This window comes from Oncorhynchus masou, chromosome 23 (genome assembly GCF_036934945.1).
Source record: "Oncorhynchus masou masou isolate Uvic2021 chromosome 23, UVic_Omas_1.1, whole genome shotgun sequence".
In the NCBI taxonomy this organism is placed as follows: domain Eukaryota; kingdom Metazoa; phylum Chordata; class Actinopteri; order Salmoniformes; family Salmonidae; genus Oncorhynchus; species Oncorhynchus masou.
Window position 1 is genome coordinate 28,608,549 of NC_088234.1, and position 16,928 is coordinate 28,625,476.

The 16,928-nt window shown below is 44.1% G+C and overlaps 1 protein-coding gene across 5 annotated transcripts in view; it reads right to left on the reverse strand.

Annotated features, from left to right (window-relative positions):
• Positions 1-16,928, reverse strand: part of LOC135510695 (neurexin-2-like) — a 977,907-nt gene that overhangs the window by 624,942 nt on the left and 336,037 nt on the right. For all 5 annotated transcript variants that reach the window (XM_064931818.1, XM_064931817.1, XM_064931819.1 and 2 more), the window contains one exon: positions 15,104-15,121. In XM_064931818.1, coding sequence (XP_064787890.1) covers positions 15,104-15,121 — 18 coding nt within the window. The remainder of the gene's footprint in view (positions 1-15,103; positions 15,122-16,928) is intronic.

Sequence of the window (16,928 nt, forward strand, 5' to 3'; positions counted from 1 at the left end):
TGCAGCTCTTTCAGAACATCTGCTATCTGGATTTGGGTAAAGGAGAACCTGGAGAGGCTTGGGCGAGGAGCTGCGGGGGGGCCGGAGCTGTTGGCCGAGGTTGGAGTAGCCAGGCGGAAGGTATGGCCAGCCGTTGAGAAATGCTTGTTGAAGTTTTCAATAATCATGGATTTGTCGGTGGTGACCGTGTTCCCTAGCCTCAGTGCAGTGGGCAGCTGGGAGGAGGTGCTCTTGTTCTCCATGGACTTCACAGTGTCCCAGAACTTTTTGGAGTTGGAGCTACAGGATGCAAACTTCTGCCTGAAGAAGCTGGCCTTAGCTTTCCTGACTGACTGCGTGTATTGGTTCCTGACTTCCCTGAACAGTTGCATATCGCGGGGACTGTTCGATGCTATTGCAGTCCGCCACAGGATGTTTTTGTGCTGGTCGAGGGCAGTCAGGTCTGGAGTGAACCAAGGGCTGTATCTGTTCTTAGTTCTGCATTTTTTGAACGGAGCATGCTTATCTAAAATGGTGAGGAAGTTACTCTTAAAGAATGACCAGGCATCCTCAACTGACGGGATGAGGTCAATGTCCTTCCAGGATACCCGGGCCAGGTCGATTAGAAAGGCCTGCTCACAGAAGTGTTTTAGGGAGCGTTTGACAGTGATGAGGGGTGGTCGTTTGACTGCGGCACCGTAGCGGATACAGGCAATGAGGCAGTGGTCGCTGAGATCCTGATTGAAGACAGCGGAGGTGTATTTGGAGGGCCAGTTGGTCAGGATGACGTCTATGAGGGTGCCCTTGCTTACAGAGTTAGGGTTGTACCTGGTGGGTTCCTTGATGATTTGTGTGAGATTGAGGGCATCTAGCTTAGATTGTAGGACTGCCGGGGTGTTAAGCATATCCCAGTTTAGGTCACCTAACAGAACAAACTCTGAAGCTAGATGGGGGGCAATCATTTCACAAATGGTGTCCAGGGCACAGCTGGGAGCTGAGGGGGGTCGGTAGCAGGCGGCAACAGTGAGAGTCTTATTTCTGGAGAGAGTAATTTTCAGAATTAGTAGTTCGAACTGTTTGGGTATGGACCTGGAAAGTATGACATTACTTTGCAGGCTATCTCTGCAGTAGACTGCAACTCCTCCCCCTTTGGCAGTTCTATCTTGACGGAAGATGTTATAGTTGGGTATGGAAATCTCTGAATTTTTGGTGGCCTTCCTGAGCCAGGATTCAGACACGGCAAGGACATCAGGGTTAGCAGAGTGTGCTAAAGCAGTGAGTAAAACAAACTTAGGGAGGAGGCTTCTGATGTTGACATGCATGAAACCAAGGCTTTTTCGATCACAGAAGTCAACAAATGAGGGTGCCTGGGGACATGCAGGGCCTGGGTTTACCTCCACATCACCCGCGGAACAGAGAAGGAGTAGTATGAGGGTGCGGCTAAAGGCTATCAAAACTGGTCGCCTAGAGCGTTGGGGACAGAGAATAAGAGGAGCAGGTTTCAGGGCATGGTAGAATATATTCAGGGCATAATGCGCAGACAGGGGTATGGTGGGGTGCGGGTACGGCGGAGGTAAGCCCAGGCACTGGGTGATGATGAGAGAGGTTTTATCTCTGGACATGCTGGTTGTAATGGGTGAGGTCACCGCATATGTGGGAGGTGGGACAAAGGAGGTATCAGGGGTATGAGGAGTGGGACAAGGGGCTCCATTTTGAACTAAAACAATGATAACTAACCTGAGCAACAGTATACAAGGCATATTGACATTTGAGAGAGACATACAGCGAGGCATACAGTAATCACAGGTGTTGAACTGGGGAAGCTAGCTAAAACAGTGGGTGAGACAACAGCTAATCAGCTAGCATAACAACAGCAGGTAAGATGGCATTGACTAGGCAATGGGGCCGACAGATAAAACAAACAAGCAGAATGGAGTACCGTGATTAATGGACAGTCCAGCGTGCATCAGCTATGTAGCCAAGTGATCAGAGTCCAGGGGGCAGCGGTGGATGGGGCAGGGGGGCTGGACTGGCGAGTGTTATCCAGGTTAAAAAAAACTAACAATGACTAAATAGCTTGTAGCTAGTTAGCTGGTTAGCATCTGGAGGTTCTTGAGTGTTCTAAAAATTAAAAATAATAGCGATTCCGTATCACATTGGGTGAGGCAGGTTTCCGGAAGGTATAAACAATTTTTTTTTTTAATCAGGAAGAGATAGAAAGTACATATGGGCCACTGCGTGTTTGGGACGCGGCGATGCAGACGGTTAGCAGGCCTGTGCTAACAAGCTAACAGATTAGCAGGCCTGTGCTAACAAGCTAACAGATTAGCAGGCCGGGGTAAACAAGGTAGTAGTTAGCGGACCTGGGCTAAACAAGCTAGCAGTTAGCATGCCGAATTAGCAAGCAAGGAGATAGCGAGGGCTAGAGAGTTAGCCTTTGGAGGACGTCGCGATGGGGTGAGTCTGTTTATTCCTCTTCATGCAGTGACATCGATAGACCGGTCGTGGGTCCGGGTATTGTAGCCCAGGAATATGCTAGGAGCACAGGAGCTCTGGCCGGGCTAGCTTCAAGCTACGTGGGTGGAAACGCTGGCCAGGAGTAATCTACCAGGGTTACGGTTTAGCTCGATAGCTAGTTGTGAAGATCCAGCTGAAAAATGTTGAAAAATAAATAAATAGGTCCGTTATGCTCTGGTTAGCGTCGCGTTGTTCGAACTGGCGAGAGCTTTCCGAGCTAAGGGTTAGCTGATGACCGGTTAGCTGAAGACCGCTAGCATAGCTGGTGGTTAGCTGGCTAGCTTCAGTTGAGGGGTTCCGGTTCCGAGGTAAATATAAATACTTTAGGAAAAGTAGCTACATTGGGTGAGGCGGGTTGCAGGAGAGTATTTGGAAGCTAGCAAAATGTTTTTAAAGATATGCGAAGAAAAATATCTAAAAATATCTAAAACGAAAAAGAGACGATATTTACAGAGAGACAATACGACAGGACGACTTACTGCTACACCATCTTGGAGCGATAGCCTAGGGATGGCAATAAAACAACTCATAAATTAGGGAACACAAGTTTTGGTACATTTGTAGCCATTGTAGGCTTATAGGGCTTTTGAAAGACTGCCCTGACAATGAAAGGGACTATTTCCAAATAATCATATCAGCTCAGTGAGAATAGAGAGCTGTGTACAAACCACACACCAAATGCCAGGATGGAAAAAGCCCAGGTTACTATCATAGGGGAAGAACAAGATGGGGAGAACGAAAAGTCACATTGTGATAAGCCTACAATGGCTACAAATGTACCAAAACGTGTATTTCCGTTGTCAAAAACATGCCTAACTCATACAGTAGTCTAATACAATTCATGTCACATAGCACAGTGTTACATGATGGAGGCTTATTCTGAGAGCTGCATGTTTGGAGAAAAAAATGTGTTCTGCTTAGCAGTCCCCCTCGCAATGGGCCCTGATCCTGTAATTTCTATTCCAAAAGCTGGATGAGCTGACGTAAGGCTTTCTGGGTGTTGTGTTGTGGAGGCTAGAGGGAGGGCCAATCACTGTTGAGCCACTGTTTGAAGAGAGCCTTCTCCTGGCTCTCAGCTATCCTGGAGGTTTTGCATTCACAAACACAGCTAAAAATGCAATCCTTTCCGAGTCAATAAGGGAGGAAAGAAGGGTGAAGAAGAATGAGAGAGAGTGCGAGAAGATTATTATTGCCATGCCATTTCTTTCTGCGGAAATCTAAAGGAAATTCAGCAAAAGGATAATGATCACTTCTTGTAGTGAGCCTTCCTCTCCTTCTCTCTGTTCCTGGGTAGAAGCAATTACCGTTGCAGTTACCTGCCACAATAGACCTACCTAGGAGTGGTGAGGAATGTGATTGTCTGCGCAAACAGCAATATTAGCGTCCATTACATGAATATGTAAACGTTATCAATTGCTAATATCCTTTGATTGGTGTGGTTTGATCTCTGGATAAGTGTTGATTCTTTTCAATCCGTAGGTGCTAATTTCTCTAATCATGTGACTTCAGTGTTTGTCCACACACTCTCCTCTCTCTCTCCACTCCTCCACCTGAGCAAGTCATTTGAATGAAATGACACACACTAGTGCATACCACTTCCCTCATGAAAGCAATCAATCATCTCGATTGGAAAGACTCGTTCAACCCAGAGGAAAGACAAGTAAAACGTGCGCGGCCGCTACAGACTTGAAAGCCCTCGGAATACGAGGTCCCATCCCTCTCTCTGCTTTCTCTTGTATCCCTGTTGCAACCACACTTACACCTGGATATAGAGAGAAAGAAAGACAAGAGGAAGGAGGTAGAGAGAGAGAAAAATGCTAGCTGCTAAGCATATCAATTGGTCTCTCTTTGCCGGGGAAGTTAAACTGTTTGTTGTTCTTCCAGGTGTCTCAAACACTCTTCAGGCCTTTGCCTGGCTTCTCTGGTTGCTCTGGGAGTATCCTCCAGGGAAGCGTGGGGTTGTGGGGGTTGGAGTCTTTGCAGACTGCAGCGGGGCTCTCCTCGGGTGCTTATTTATTTATGCCTGCCAGGGGAAGTGGAGGTACCGACAACATCCCCTCACTTTTAGAAGGTTAAGTCCCTTAGGCATCTATGTACATGCCTCTGTCTCCTTTTCTATTTGCTGAGGTATCTAGATGCCACCGTCTTGTCTGGGTCTCTCGAGCAGTCTGTGTTCCTTCAGACCGTGACACGTTGAATATGTTTAATGTACATCCTTCTTTACTAACTTCCTGTCCTATCTTCTCCAACCTTTTTTTGCCCAAGCTCATCCATCCCTAACTTCTCACAGATATATTTCACATGAGGATTTTGTGACAACGGTGGTGAACTAATAAACCAGTCCATTTCTTAGAGAAATATATAAGCTCTCACTTTTTTTAGCCCAATAGACAAATGTGAAATCAGAATTTTGCAGCATTCTCTCCCTCTCTGATTTTAATTAGATTTTTTTTCTCATGTGGATGGAGGGAGGCTAGGCAGGAGGGAGGGGCAGGGGTGGTATTTGGGTTTACCCTCCGGGTGAGCGTGCCCTGCGAGGCTCCAGTCTGCAGTCAGACAAAATGCCACATTAGTATTCTGGGGGTCTGCTGAGCTCTCTGGCCCATTCGCTCCAGCTGCAGCCCTGGAGACTGGACACTGCTTAACACAATGTCTGTCTGTCTGTCTGTCTGTCTGGTCTTTGTATAGCCTCTGGCTCTAACAGACAAGAGTTGAGCTCCACTGGCTCTACTGAGATATTCAAAGGTATGGAATCACAGCAGTGTATCCCATCCTTATCTAGAAGTGGTGGGGAGGGTTGGGCATGTGTATGTCTGTATTCTAAATATGTGTATTCCAACGACACATACAAGTCATACAAGTCTAAAATAGCATATGGCATGCACCATGTGAACAGCACTATACAAATGTATGGTATACGTGCCTCCCAGATGGTCACTGAGGGGTAAGGCCTTATATTCACTGTAGCAGACAATAAGGGGCGGGTGGGGTTCGGTTTCCACCTACTGAAATAAACAGTGGGCTGTAACCTCCAGCATCATAACAACACAAGCGCCATTTTGTTTCCCCCCCCCCCCCATAGATACACAAACAGTTTGTGTATTTACAGAGGTGGAAAGCCATCTGCTAGAGATTTAGGTCTAAAGACTGTCTTTACGGAACGCTGTTGGATTCTGCTGTACATGCAGTACCTCGGGGCTAGCAACATGCAAATTGAGATACTCTCGTTTAAAATGTTTGAACAGGGAGGCTTGTCAGAATCCTACAGATTTCAAACCAGAGGAGTAGAAAATATGGTGTTCAAAAGGAGAATGTGTGGTTGGTGTATGTGTATGTACAGTACGCATTGTGTGTATGCTTATGTGTGGTGGATGTATGCGTTGCACATACAGCAGTGGCTTGTGCATTCAAAATATATGGCACAGAGTGGACACAGTTAATTGTATGCAACGTATTCATGGGGGCTAATATTCTGCAGAGGAGCGATAATAATGATATCATACCTCAACTGAAAGTCACATTGCAGCAAATTGCTGGAAGCTATGGCTTCAGCACACATTCCATTTTTATTAAAGTTTGTGTGGAGCATTGAGACATTTCAGGGTTTCCCAAACTCGGTCCTCGGGTCCACAAAGGGTACACGTTTTGTTTTTACGCCATAATACTACACAGCTGATTCAAATGACCATCAAGCTTTGATTATTTTTGAATCAGCTGTGTCGTGTTAGGGAAAAAAAAACATACACAGAGTTTGGGAAACATTGCATTAGCCTGCCATTACACACACACACACAGAGACGCAGGTAGGCTCACACACAAATGCAAGTGCAAACACTCACACGCTTCATCACTGATTCCAAATGATATGCTGCTATAAAGCTAGCGTGCAGCAGCAGGTCAGCAGATGAGATACATACTTGAGGTGTAGTCTTAATAAATACTTAAGTGATGTAAAACACAGTAGCAGTATACACAAGAGCAGAGATAAAAAGCTTGGTATGCCCATGCTTTTTACCCTTGGTTCAATTACATTTTGGGAACTAAGTCCCCGAAAATTGATTTAAATAAATGACATAGCAGGAGATGGGAGGCAGATAATATTTTTTTAAAGAAAGCTAGAAGTTATTAGCATAAATGGTCTTAAATGTTTAAGGCTCAAAGTTTGTTCTCTAAATCAGGGGCATTGTTGTCCCCCCCCAGTTTTATCATTGCACTGTGATACAAAACCAGTGTGCTTTAGGACCATTTGGATGCCACAGAGTGGTCTGGTAGGTTGTTGTTCCAGTTTCAGCTAGCTGGATTTAGGACCGTATGGACACCACAGAGTGTGCGGACAGTCGGTGTGAAGGCAACGCTTCTGAAAGGATGGCATATAAGACCAGCGCGGGAGAGATAAACAGAGGCAGCTGCTGTCTGTGTTGGGCTTTTGCTCCAAGTTGCAAAAGCAAGCAGAGCAGAATCTGGCTACTCTTTAGTTGACTGATCTAGCTGGCAAGTTAACTGCTGTTAGACAGAAAATAATGTATTTATTCCCAGTGCTGAGCTAGTAGTGTAACTGACATGTTACGTTCGATAATATTTCATCTCGTCTCAACAGAAGTGAATTAAATACTAGCAGCTCGTTAGCTAGCTAGTAGTTACCACAGCCAGTTAATCTCCAGCTAGCCTCTAGCTATCTGTCAGGAAGTAGTATCTAACAGCTGTTGTGTGTATGGAAATGTTTTATATCCTTTATTTTGTCCCGTTTCAACAGAAGTAAATTTGATGATGTACCATTATTCAGAGCTAGCCAAAAGTTGGATAATGTTAGCTAGCTAGCTAGCTCACTAACTTTAGCTATTATTTTTGTCTCAATCACCCTAGACCTGAATCAAATGATGAAACCAGCAGTCAAACTATTGAAAACCGATATTCTACATTTTTCAGCGCAATGTGAGTTTTTATTAATCAGTATAGCAATGTAACATTATGATCTGTCAGTTTCCCTAGCTAATTCCTTACTTTTTACACTGACACGGTATAACCAGCTCAACACTGTGTCACTGTCATGGTACACAATCAGTACACAACACTATGCTCATCATATCTTAGCAGGATCAGATGGTGACAGGTGTCCCTGCAGGGTCAGACAGCCAGGGAAGACCAATCTATGGAGCTCAGGTGAATTTAGCAGTTTATTATTACAATCAGTGAATGGATACAACGTTCCATCTTGAGTTGATGGGTACAGTCTGGGACCTGGGAACAATGGTCATTTCCATTATTGAACCATTGATTCTATTCTTGGATAATATAATGTATAAATGTACACCAAGGTAATTCTTTGTCAAGCTTCATTTAAACAGGGTCAGATGGTGACAGGGGTCTCAACAGGGCCAGGCAGCCAGGGAAGACCAGTCTGTGACGGCGCAGAGGTGAACTTTTGCAGATACAACACTTTATTATCTCTGTGCAGTAAACACTGGACCAGCAAGAAGATTCAAAGATGAAAACAATTTAAGGCAGTCTGAAAAACCTCTAAAGTTCATTTCCAAACTGTATCAAGTGTTGATAGAGGCTTTTCCCGATGACACGAAACTTGTAAAACTAAAATGTGAGGAAGACCTGGGAGACGCTATTGATGATGAATGAATACAGATGTTTGAATGCCCAGCCATAATCATATCATCTCATCTCAGACATACATTTGTCCAGGTTAAGACGATCCATAGAGTCTACTATTATGCCAGTGGAACCGAATATCATGCACTCAGACATGTTATTCCTCTGCTGGAGGTGTAAAACACAAAAGGGGACATATTTGTGTATGCTATGGTCTTGTGAAGGCTGGCTGAATTTGGGAAAAGAGTGTGTTCTTTTATCTCAGCATGCCTACAGATTCTCCCTTCTCCCTGATTTTGTTTGCATAGAAATGTTGATACTGGAGAATGTTATCAGAAAAAAACTGTGTAAGCTAGCATTTCAAATCAAATCTAATCAAATTGTATTGGTCACATACACATGGTTAGCAGATGTTATTGTGTGTAGTGAAATACTTGTGTTTCTACTTCCGGCAGTGCAGCAATATCCAACAATTAATCTAACAATTCAACAACTACATAATACACACAAATCTAAATAAAGGGATGGAATAAGAATATGTACATATAAATATATGGATGAGCAATGACGAGCGGCACAGATGAGATGCAATAGATGGTATAAAATACAGTATATGAGTAATGCAAGATAATGCAAGATATTTAAACATCATTATTAAATTGGCATTAATAAAGTGACTAGTGATCCACTTGTTAGAGTCATCAATGATTTCAAGTCTGTATGTAGGCAGCAGCCTCTCTGTGTTAGTGATGGCTGTTTAACAGTCTGATGGCCTTGAGATAGAAGCTATTTTTCAGTCTCTCGGTCCCAGCTTTGATGCACCTGTACTGACCTCGCCTCGGGTGGTTGTTGTCCTTAATAATCCTTTTGGTTTTACTGTGACATCGGGTGCTGTAGGTGTCTTGGTGGGCAGGGAGTTTGACCCCGGTGATGTGTTGTGCAGACCGCACTACCCTCTGGAGAGCCCTGCGGTTGTGTGGGGTGCAGCTGCCGTACCAGGCAGTGATACAGCCCGACAGGATGCTCTCAATTGTGCATCTGTAAAAGTTTGTGAGGGTTTTAGGTGACAAGCAACATTTCTTCAGCCTCTTGTTACGCCTTCTTCACCACACTGTCTGTGTGGGTGGACCATTTCAGTTTGTCCGTGATGTGTAGGCCGAAGAATTTAAAACGTTCTACTTCTCCACTGTTGTCCCGTCGGCTGTTTCCTGAAGTCCACGATCATCTCTTTTGTTTTGTTGATGTTGAGTGAGTGGTTGTGCCTTCACCTCCTCCCTATAGGCTATCTCATTGTTGTTGCTGCTCAAGCCTACTACTGTTGTGTCGGCTTTAAACTTGATGATCGAGTTGGAGGCGTGCATGGCCACACAGTCATGGGTGAACAGGGAGTACAGGAGGGGGCTGAGCACACATCCTTGTGAGGCCCTAGTATTGAGGATCAGCAAAGTGGAGATGTTGTTACCATCTGGGGGTGGCCCGTCAGGAAATTCAGGACCCAATCGCATAGGGCGGGGTTGAGACCCAGGACCTCAAGCTGTAAGATAAGCTTGGAGGGTACTATGGTGTTGAATACTGAGCTGTAGTCAATGAACATTTTTACATAGGCATTCCTCTTGTCCAGATGGGACAGGGCAGTGTGCAGTGTGATGACGATTGCATCGTCTGTGGACCTATTGGGGCGGTATGCAAATTGCAGTGGGTTTAGGGTGACATGTAAGGTGGAGGTAATATGATCCTTGACTAGTCTCTCAAAGCTCTTCATGATCACAGAAGCGATTGCTATGCAACGATAGTCATTGCGGTCGGAGGCTGAGCAGTTGCCATACCAGGCAGTGACGCAACCCATCAGGATGCTCTCGATGGTGCAACTGTAAAACCTTTTGAGGATCTGAGGACCCATGCCAAAAAGTTTCAGTCTCCTGAAGGGAATAGCTTTTGTCGTGCCCTCTTCACGACTGTTTTGGTGTGCTTGGACCAGTTCAATTACCTTTGCCTTCTTGGGTACAGGAACAATGGTGGTCATCTTGAAGCATGTGGGGACAGCAGAATGGAATAGGGAGAGATTGAATATGTCTGTACATCAGCCAGCGGGTCTGTGCATGCACTGGGGACACGACTCGGGATGCAATCTGGGCCGACAGCCTTGCGAGGGTTAACACGTTTAAATGTCTTACCCATGTCGTCCACGGAGAAGGAGAGGCCCACAGTCCTTGGTAAAGGGCCACGTCGGTGGTACTGTATTATCCTCAAAGCGGGCAAAGAAGCTGTTTAGGTTGTCTGGAAGCAAGACATCGGTGTCTGTGACGTGACTGATTTTCTTTGTGTAGTCCGTGATTGCCTGTAGACCCTGCCACATACGTCTCATGTCTGAGCCTTTGAATTGCGACTCCACTTTGTCCCTATACTGACATTTAGCTTGTTTGATTGCCTTGCAGAGGGAATAACTACACTGGTTATATTCGGCCATATTCCCAGTCATCTTTCCATGGTTAAATGGAGTGGTTCAGGCTTTCAGTTTTGGGTGAATGCCACAATCTATCCACAGTTTCTGGTTAGGGTAGGTTTTAATAGTCACAGTGGGTACAACATCTTCTATGCACTTGCTTATAAACTCACTCACCGAATCAACATATACATCTATATTATTCTCTGAGGCTACTGGGAACATGTCCCAGTCCGTGTGATCAAAACAATCTTGAAGCGTGGATTCCAATTGGTCAGACCAGCTTTGAATAGTCCTTTGAATGGTCCTTCCGTCATTTAGGCAATTCCTATCTGCTGGGCTGGTCAGACCTGGCCCTGGGGGTCTGCCGTACTGTTGGTTGTCACTTTGGTTTTGGCCTAACACACCAGAAACCAATGTTTCCCTAAGATCCTAAAGCTTAGTAGGGTGTGTTGTGTTGGGGAGCTGCAGGCCTCTAGGGGCAGGACGGTATAACCCAAATACATGTATATCGTGTTCAAGTTAAAAGCGTTCTACAGTACTACTAGGCCTATGAGATTAATTATATGGAGGATGTACTGTTTCCAATGGTGAAAGAAGGCGGTACGGGTGCTTACTGCGTCCTGACAAAATAAATAGTGGGTGTACGCGAAACCGGTCAAACGTGAGCCTATCACAATTAAAGCATGCCTAAAAAAGTATACGATATTAAGCAATTATTTAATAATACTGCATGTCAGCCGCATGAACGATTTTCTAATTCACTTGAAACCGGTTGGTACGTACTCCGCAATTGAATTGTGGTTTGAGGAGAACACTTACATTTTGTCAAGGCGGAGATGAGTGGCCGGTGGTGGTGAGTGGATGAGACCGAAGCCCGAGTGGAAAACAGTGGATGAATCAATTCAGCTTACAAGCGTAGGCCTTATGACAAATCACAGAATGTCATTCAATACACGCAGGTGTTTTGTAACAGATCTCTTTCCATTCATCAAAATGTGAGGAACAGTGAGTGCACTGTTGGGGTTTTGATGCTGAAATGATTTTGTGAGTGGATGAATGTGTGGGGGTAGCCTACAGGAGCGCCTCTGTTAAGTGATAGTTTGACAATCAGATAAAAAACATTGTGACTGGTTGTGTTTATGCAACATTAAAAGGCATAGGCGGTGTGACCATAAGGCCAGGGGAAGCTTTCCCTAAAGTAAATTGAATTAAATTGCCAAAATTATGTAGCCTAATTAGCTTACTCCTGTCTATGCAGGAGTAAATGAAATCATTAAAAATAAGCTATTACACCAGAGAGGATGATTTGGCCACAAAGGATCATTATCTTATTTTTTTAAAAGCTGTGGGTTATTTTAAAATCGCATAGCCTACAGTCGGAAGGGTCTGCAATTTGGGTAGTGCACGCTGAAGATACCAAATAGATTATTAACTTAATTGAGCGAACAGTAGCCTATCTTATTGGCACCAACAGAGAACATCGGCTAGTGATTGTGCAAATTCACTCACTGTCTTTATCATTGAGTCAAGGCCAGTTTTGTTGGTTTTGGACAATAATTTCCTCCTCCAGGTTAGACGGACGTCATAATTGTATTTGTGTCTCTTTTCGTAGGCCAATTATATGAATCAGAAAACATATTTTTATTGATCTGTTTGTCAGTGTCAGCAGAGTAGGCTACCCTGTCGTTTTTTTTGTATAAAAAGTAAATTGTGTGTGAACTTGGATGTTCCGTTCCGGTAAGAAAATAAATCTACTTTCACCCCTGACTGTTTCTGTATGTACAGTTGAAGCCGGAAGTTTACATACACTTTGGTTGGAGTCAATAAAACTTGTTTTTCAACCACTCCACAAATGTCTTGTGGAGTGGTTTCTTGTGGAGTGGTCTCCTAAAGTCAGTTAGGACATCTACTTTGTGCATGACACAAGCAATATTTTCCAACAATTGTTTACAGACAGATTATTTCACAATTCCAGTGGGTCAGAAGTGTACATACACTAAGTTGCCTGTGCCTTTAAACAGCTTGGAAAATTCCAGACAATTGTGTCATGGCTTTAGAAGCTTCTGATAGGCTAATTGACATCATTTGAGTCAATTGGAGGTGTACCTGAGGATGTATTCCAATGTATTCAAACTCAGTGCCTCTTTGTTTGACATCATGGGAAAATCAAAAGAAATCAGCCAAGACCTCCACAAAAATTGTAGACCTCCACAAGTCTGGTTCACCCTTGGGAGCAATTTCCAAATGCCTGAAGGTACCACGTTCATCTGTACAAACAATAGTACGCAAGTATAAACACCATGGGACCACACATCCGTCATACCGCTCAGGAAGGAGATGCATTATGTCTCCTAAAGTGGAACGTACTTTGGTGCGAAAAGTGAAAATCAATCCCAGAACAACAGCAAAGGACCCTGTGAAGATGCTGGAGGAAACAAGTACAAAAGTATCTATATCCACAGTAAAACGAGTCCTATATTGACATAACCTGAAAGGCTGCTCAGAGAGGAAGAAGCTACTGCTCCAAAACAGCCAGAAAAAAGACAGACTACGGTTTGCAACTGCACATGGGGACAAAGATCTTACTTTTTGTAGAAATGTCCTCTGGTCTGATGAAACAAAAATAATGACCATCGTTATGTTTGGAGGAAAAGGGAGGCGGCTTGCAAGGTGAAGAACACCACCCCAACCGTGAAGCACGGGGGTGGCAGTATCATGTTGTCGGGGTGCTTTGCTGCAGGATGGACTGGTGCACTTCACAAAATAGATGGCATCATGAGGTAGGAAAGTTGTGTGGATATATTGAAGCAACATCTCAAGACATTAGTCAGGAAGTTAAAGCTTGGTCGCAAACGGGTCTTCCAAATGGACAGTGAACCCAAGCATAATTCCAAAGTTGTGGCAAAATGGCTTAAGGACAACAAAGTCAGAACTGAAAAAGCGTGTGCAAGCAAGGAGGCCTACAAACCTGACTCAGTTACACCAGCTCTGTCAGGAGGAATGGGCCAAAATTCACTAGACTAGTGGGGGTCGGACGTGGAGGTGAATCGGGCTGGTTTGGCGGCCTGAAATTTGACATAGAGGATGTCTTAAGTCAAATCAAAAGTTGTCTTTGTACTTAATTTGTCAATGTGTCAGGCTATTATGTAACACCATATTGATTATTGAATTATCATAAATCTAGTCCTATCAATCACTAGCCCTGAGCGGTTATTGTTGTCAATTGCTGTGCCCCAACCAGCCATGATTGATTGGTATTGCTCACAATCCACTGAGAGCTGCCATGTGAGGCGAGTGAGCTCCTCTCAGCGACATCAAGGCATAAATCCCACAGCCTCACAACACCAAATTAATGGTAATTGCACTCCCCTTAAAGTTGTCTTTCACCGCTGTGTGAAAAGTTCAAGTGGCAAATCAATCTCAATCCGACTGGTTTGAAGTGGCACATTAGGATTTTGGATACCCAAGTGGAGTGTCGATTATGATTATTATAATTTTGGAATGTTTGTGTGAAAGCGGTCATGTCGGCCACATGTAGCCATACAGGTAAATATCCCTATCTTTTGCAATTTAAAGTGCCAAAAATGTAGTGTCCAATCAAATGATGACCCAACATGGTTTTTTGTGATTATGAAGCTCTCTTCTAGAGTGTGTTAAAGGGTGTGCTGCTAATTGGCATGTCCTATTATCCTGAATTGGAGGGGTGTGTTGGGTCATACCACCTCTGTCCAGCAGAGGGGAAATGGATTCCCCGAGTTAACATTTTATGCTAGAATATACTATGTACAATGCATATATTGAAAAATAATCATGTTAAATGATAATACTTTTGCATAATCATGTTTCTGCTTAAAATGTTTTAATGTACACTATCTCTGTAGACTCTCTTCCTCAGATATGTGGAACTGGCCATTGCTTTTATATTATGCGCACCAACCTTATGGCTTCAGTTAAACCTCCGAGTTGTGCCTGTTCTGCTGTGTAGACCATTTGAGGCTGGTGGGAGGAGCTACAGGAGGACGGGCTCGTTGTCGTGGCTGGAATGGAACGCATCAAATATATGGAAACCACATGTTTGACTCTGTTCCATTTTTTTCCATTCCGGGCCATTACAATGAGCCTGACCTCAGATAAAACACGTATCTATGTTTGAGTCATTAGAACAGTTTTACTTTAACCCATTTACATACTTTTAAGTACTCTTTTATGCACTATGGCTTTTGACTTCCCTTAGTAAACAACTTTAGGTTTGGAAAAAAAAATGGTTCATATTTGCACCATTGTCTGATGTTCAGCCACAGACATAAAACATCAGTACATGTGTCAGAGAAAGAGCAGTGCTTGACTTGGGCAGGATCTCACTGGAGCTGAATACCAGCACTTTTTTCTACTGCTTGAACTCCCGCACCTCTTGTAGAATATTAGCTCAAAAGTATTGTGGAGCTCCTGCACCTAAATATAAACAGTCCCTGCACCCAAAAATGAGTCCTGGCATCCATTTCAGTCCAAGTCAAGCACTGAGCAAGAGAGAAGGTGAAGAGAGATAGATAGTCCACTTACCGCCCTGCGATGAGTCACCTGTGGGTAGACCAAAAGAGAGAGAGAGAAAATATGTTTTAGTTCACAGCTCGAATCAAGACTTCAGTGGAACAACCCCGTTCATCCCTAACCTGACACTAATACAAAGACAGATGACATACTGAAAGAGGGAGAGAGAGAGGTGAAGACAGCAATTAATAAGAGCAATCGGCACACTTATATCCACAGAACAACACACGATATAAACCTGGTAGCTGTTGACATGTGTCTGTGTAAAGATCTCGGGGAAGTTTCAGTGTCATGGTCTTCCTTGTAAAGAACAGACAAGTCAACATCTTTCAACTTCCCATTTTTTTGAAATGCACCTTTAAAACCTTTTCTGTGGATCTGGAAAGACGCACACGCTCATTTGAAATAGATTCGCGAGGGCAATTTCACATGTCAGTCCATACTGAGAAAAAGCTGCTTTGCATTTGTTGTCTCTATTGCTCCTCCCATTGCTTGTGAATTATGGCCGGCTATCACACTCCGAATCTGGCCACTATTCCCAATCACTATGTCCTCATCTGTCAATGACATTGCATAAAACGTAGACAACCCTGAAATACCGGACGCCATAAGCAAATCATATTGGAGCCCGCCCAAGCGAGGAGAGCGAGAGAGAGAGAGAGAGAGAAAGAGAGAAGAGAGAGAGAGAAGGGAGAGAAGGGAGAGAGAGTAGAGAGAGAGAGTAGGGAGAGAGAGTAGAGAGAGAGAGAGAGAGAGAGAGAGAGTAGGGAGTGACTGCATTAAGTTTATTCCAGGTTCTGGGAGAGCTCATCTGGGGTTTGGTGGACGGAACTGGAGCAGACTGGAAGACCTAGTCCAGTGAGCGATGGAAATAAGAATGAGAGAGTGAGAGATGGAGGAATCACTGTTCAACCATGCAGACAGCTCGATATCAATATCTGTGGGGCTTCGATGTTAGTACCACTGTCTCCTCTCGGCTCTCAGCTCCATACATGGGAACCCAGCCCAGCCGTACAGTCCCTGGACCTGCTCTATATCTAACAAACAGACAAAAATTGTTTTAGTAAAACATGGAAACTTTCAATATCAAGATCAAATCAAAAGTGTATTGATACTGTAGCATACACAGATCTGCAGATGTTATCGCAGGTGCAGTGAAATGCTTGTCGTTTTTAGCGCCAACAGTGCAGTAATACCTAGCAATAAAAAAACAATACAAACATAATCCAGAATTATTGCATTTTTTTATACATAGGATGAGCCATGACTAGCCATACAGTACATGCATATGAAGAGGGTGAAACAGTATGTAAACATTGTTAAAGTGACCCGTGTCAATGTCTAGAGCAGGGTTTCCCAAACTCCCCCCCTGGATGCACATTTTGTTGTTTGCCTTGGCACTACAGAGCTGATTCAAATAGCCAACTCATCATCAAGCTGATTATTTTATTCAGCACTGTAGCGCTAGGGCAAAGACTACATTTGGAAGAGTACATGGTGGTAGCCGGCTAGAACAGTGATTAAAGTTCAGGTCGGGTAGCTGAGTGGAGGCGGACTAGTGGTGGCTATTTAACAGTCTGATGGCCGTGACATGGAAGCTGTTTCTCAGTCTCTCAGCTGTTTCTCAGTCTCAATCTCTCTTCATCGGAAATATTGATCTGCTGCCGTAGTCAAATTCACAATCAGGGGACGGGAGCAGCTCTTTGCCAATCGGCAGGTGTTAAGTGGTTGGTAGGTTTGTGTGTGAGTGTGTGCCTGTGTATGTTTGTGTTTGTGTGTGTGCGCAGAAGGGTATAGAACATACTCCAGGTCCACTGTGTCCATGAAGAAAGAGCAG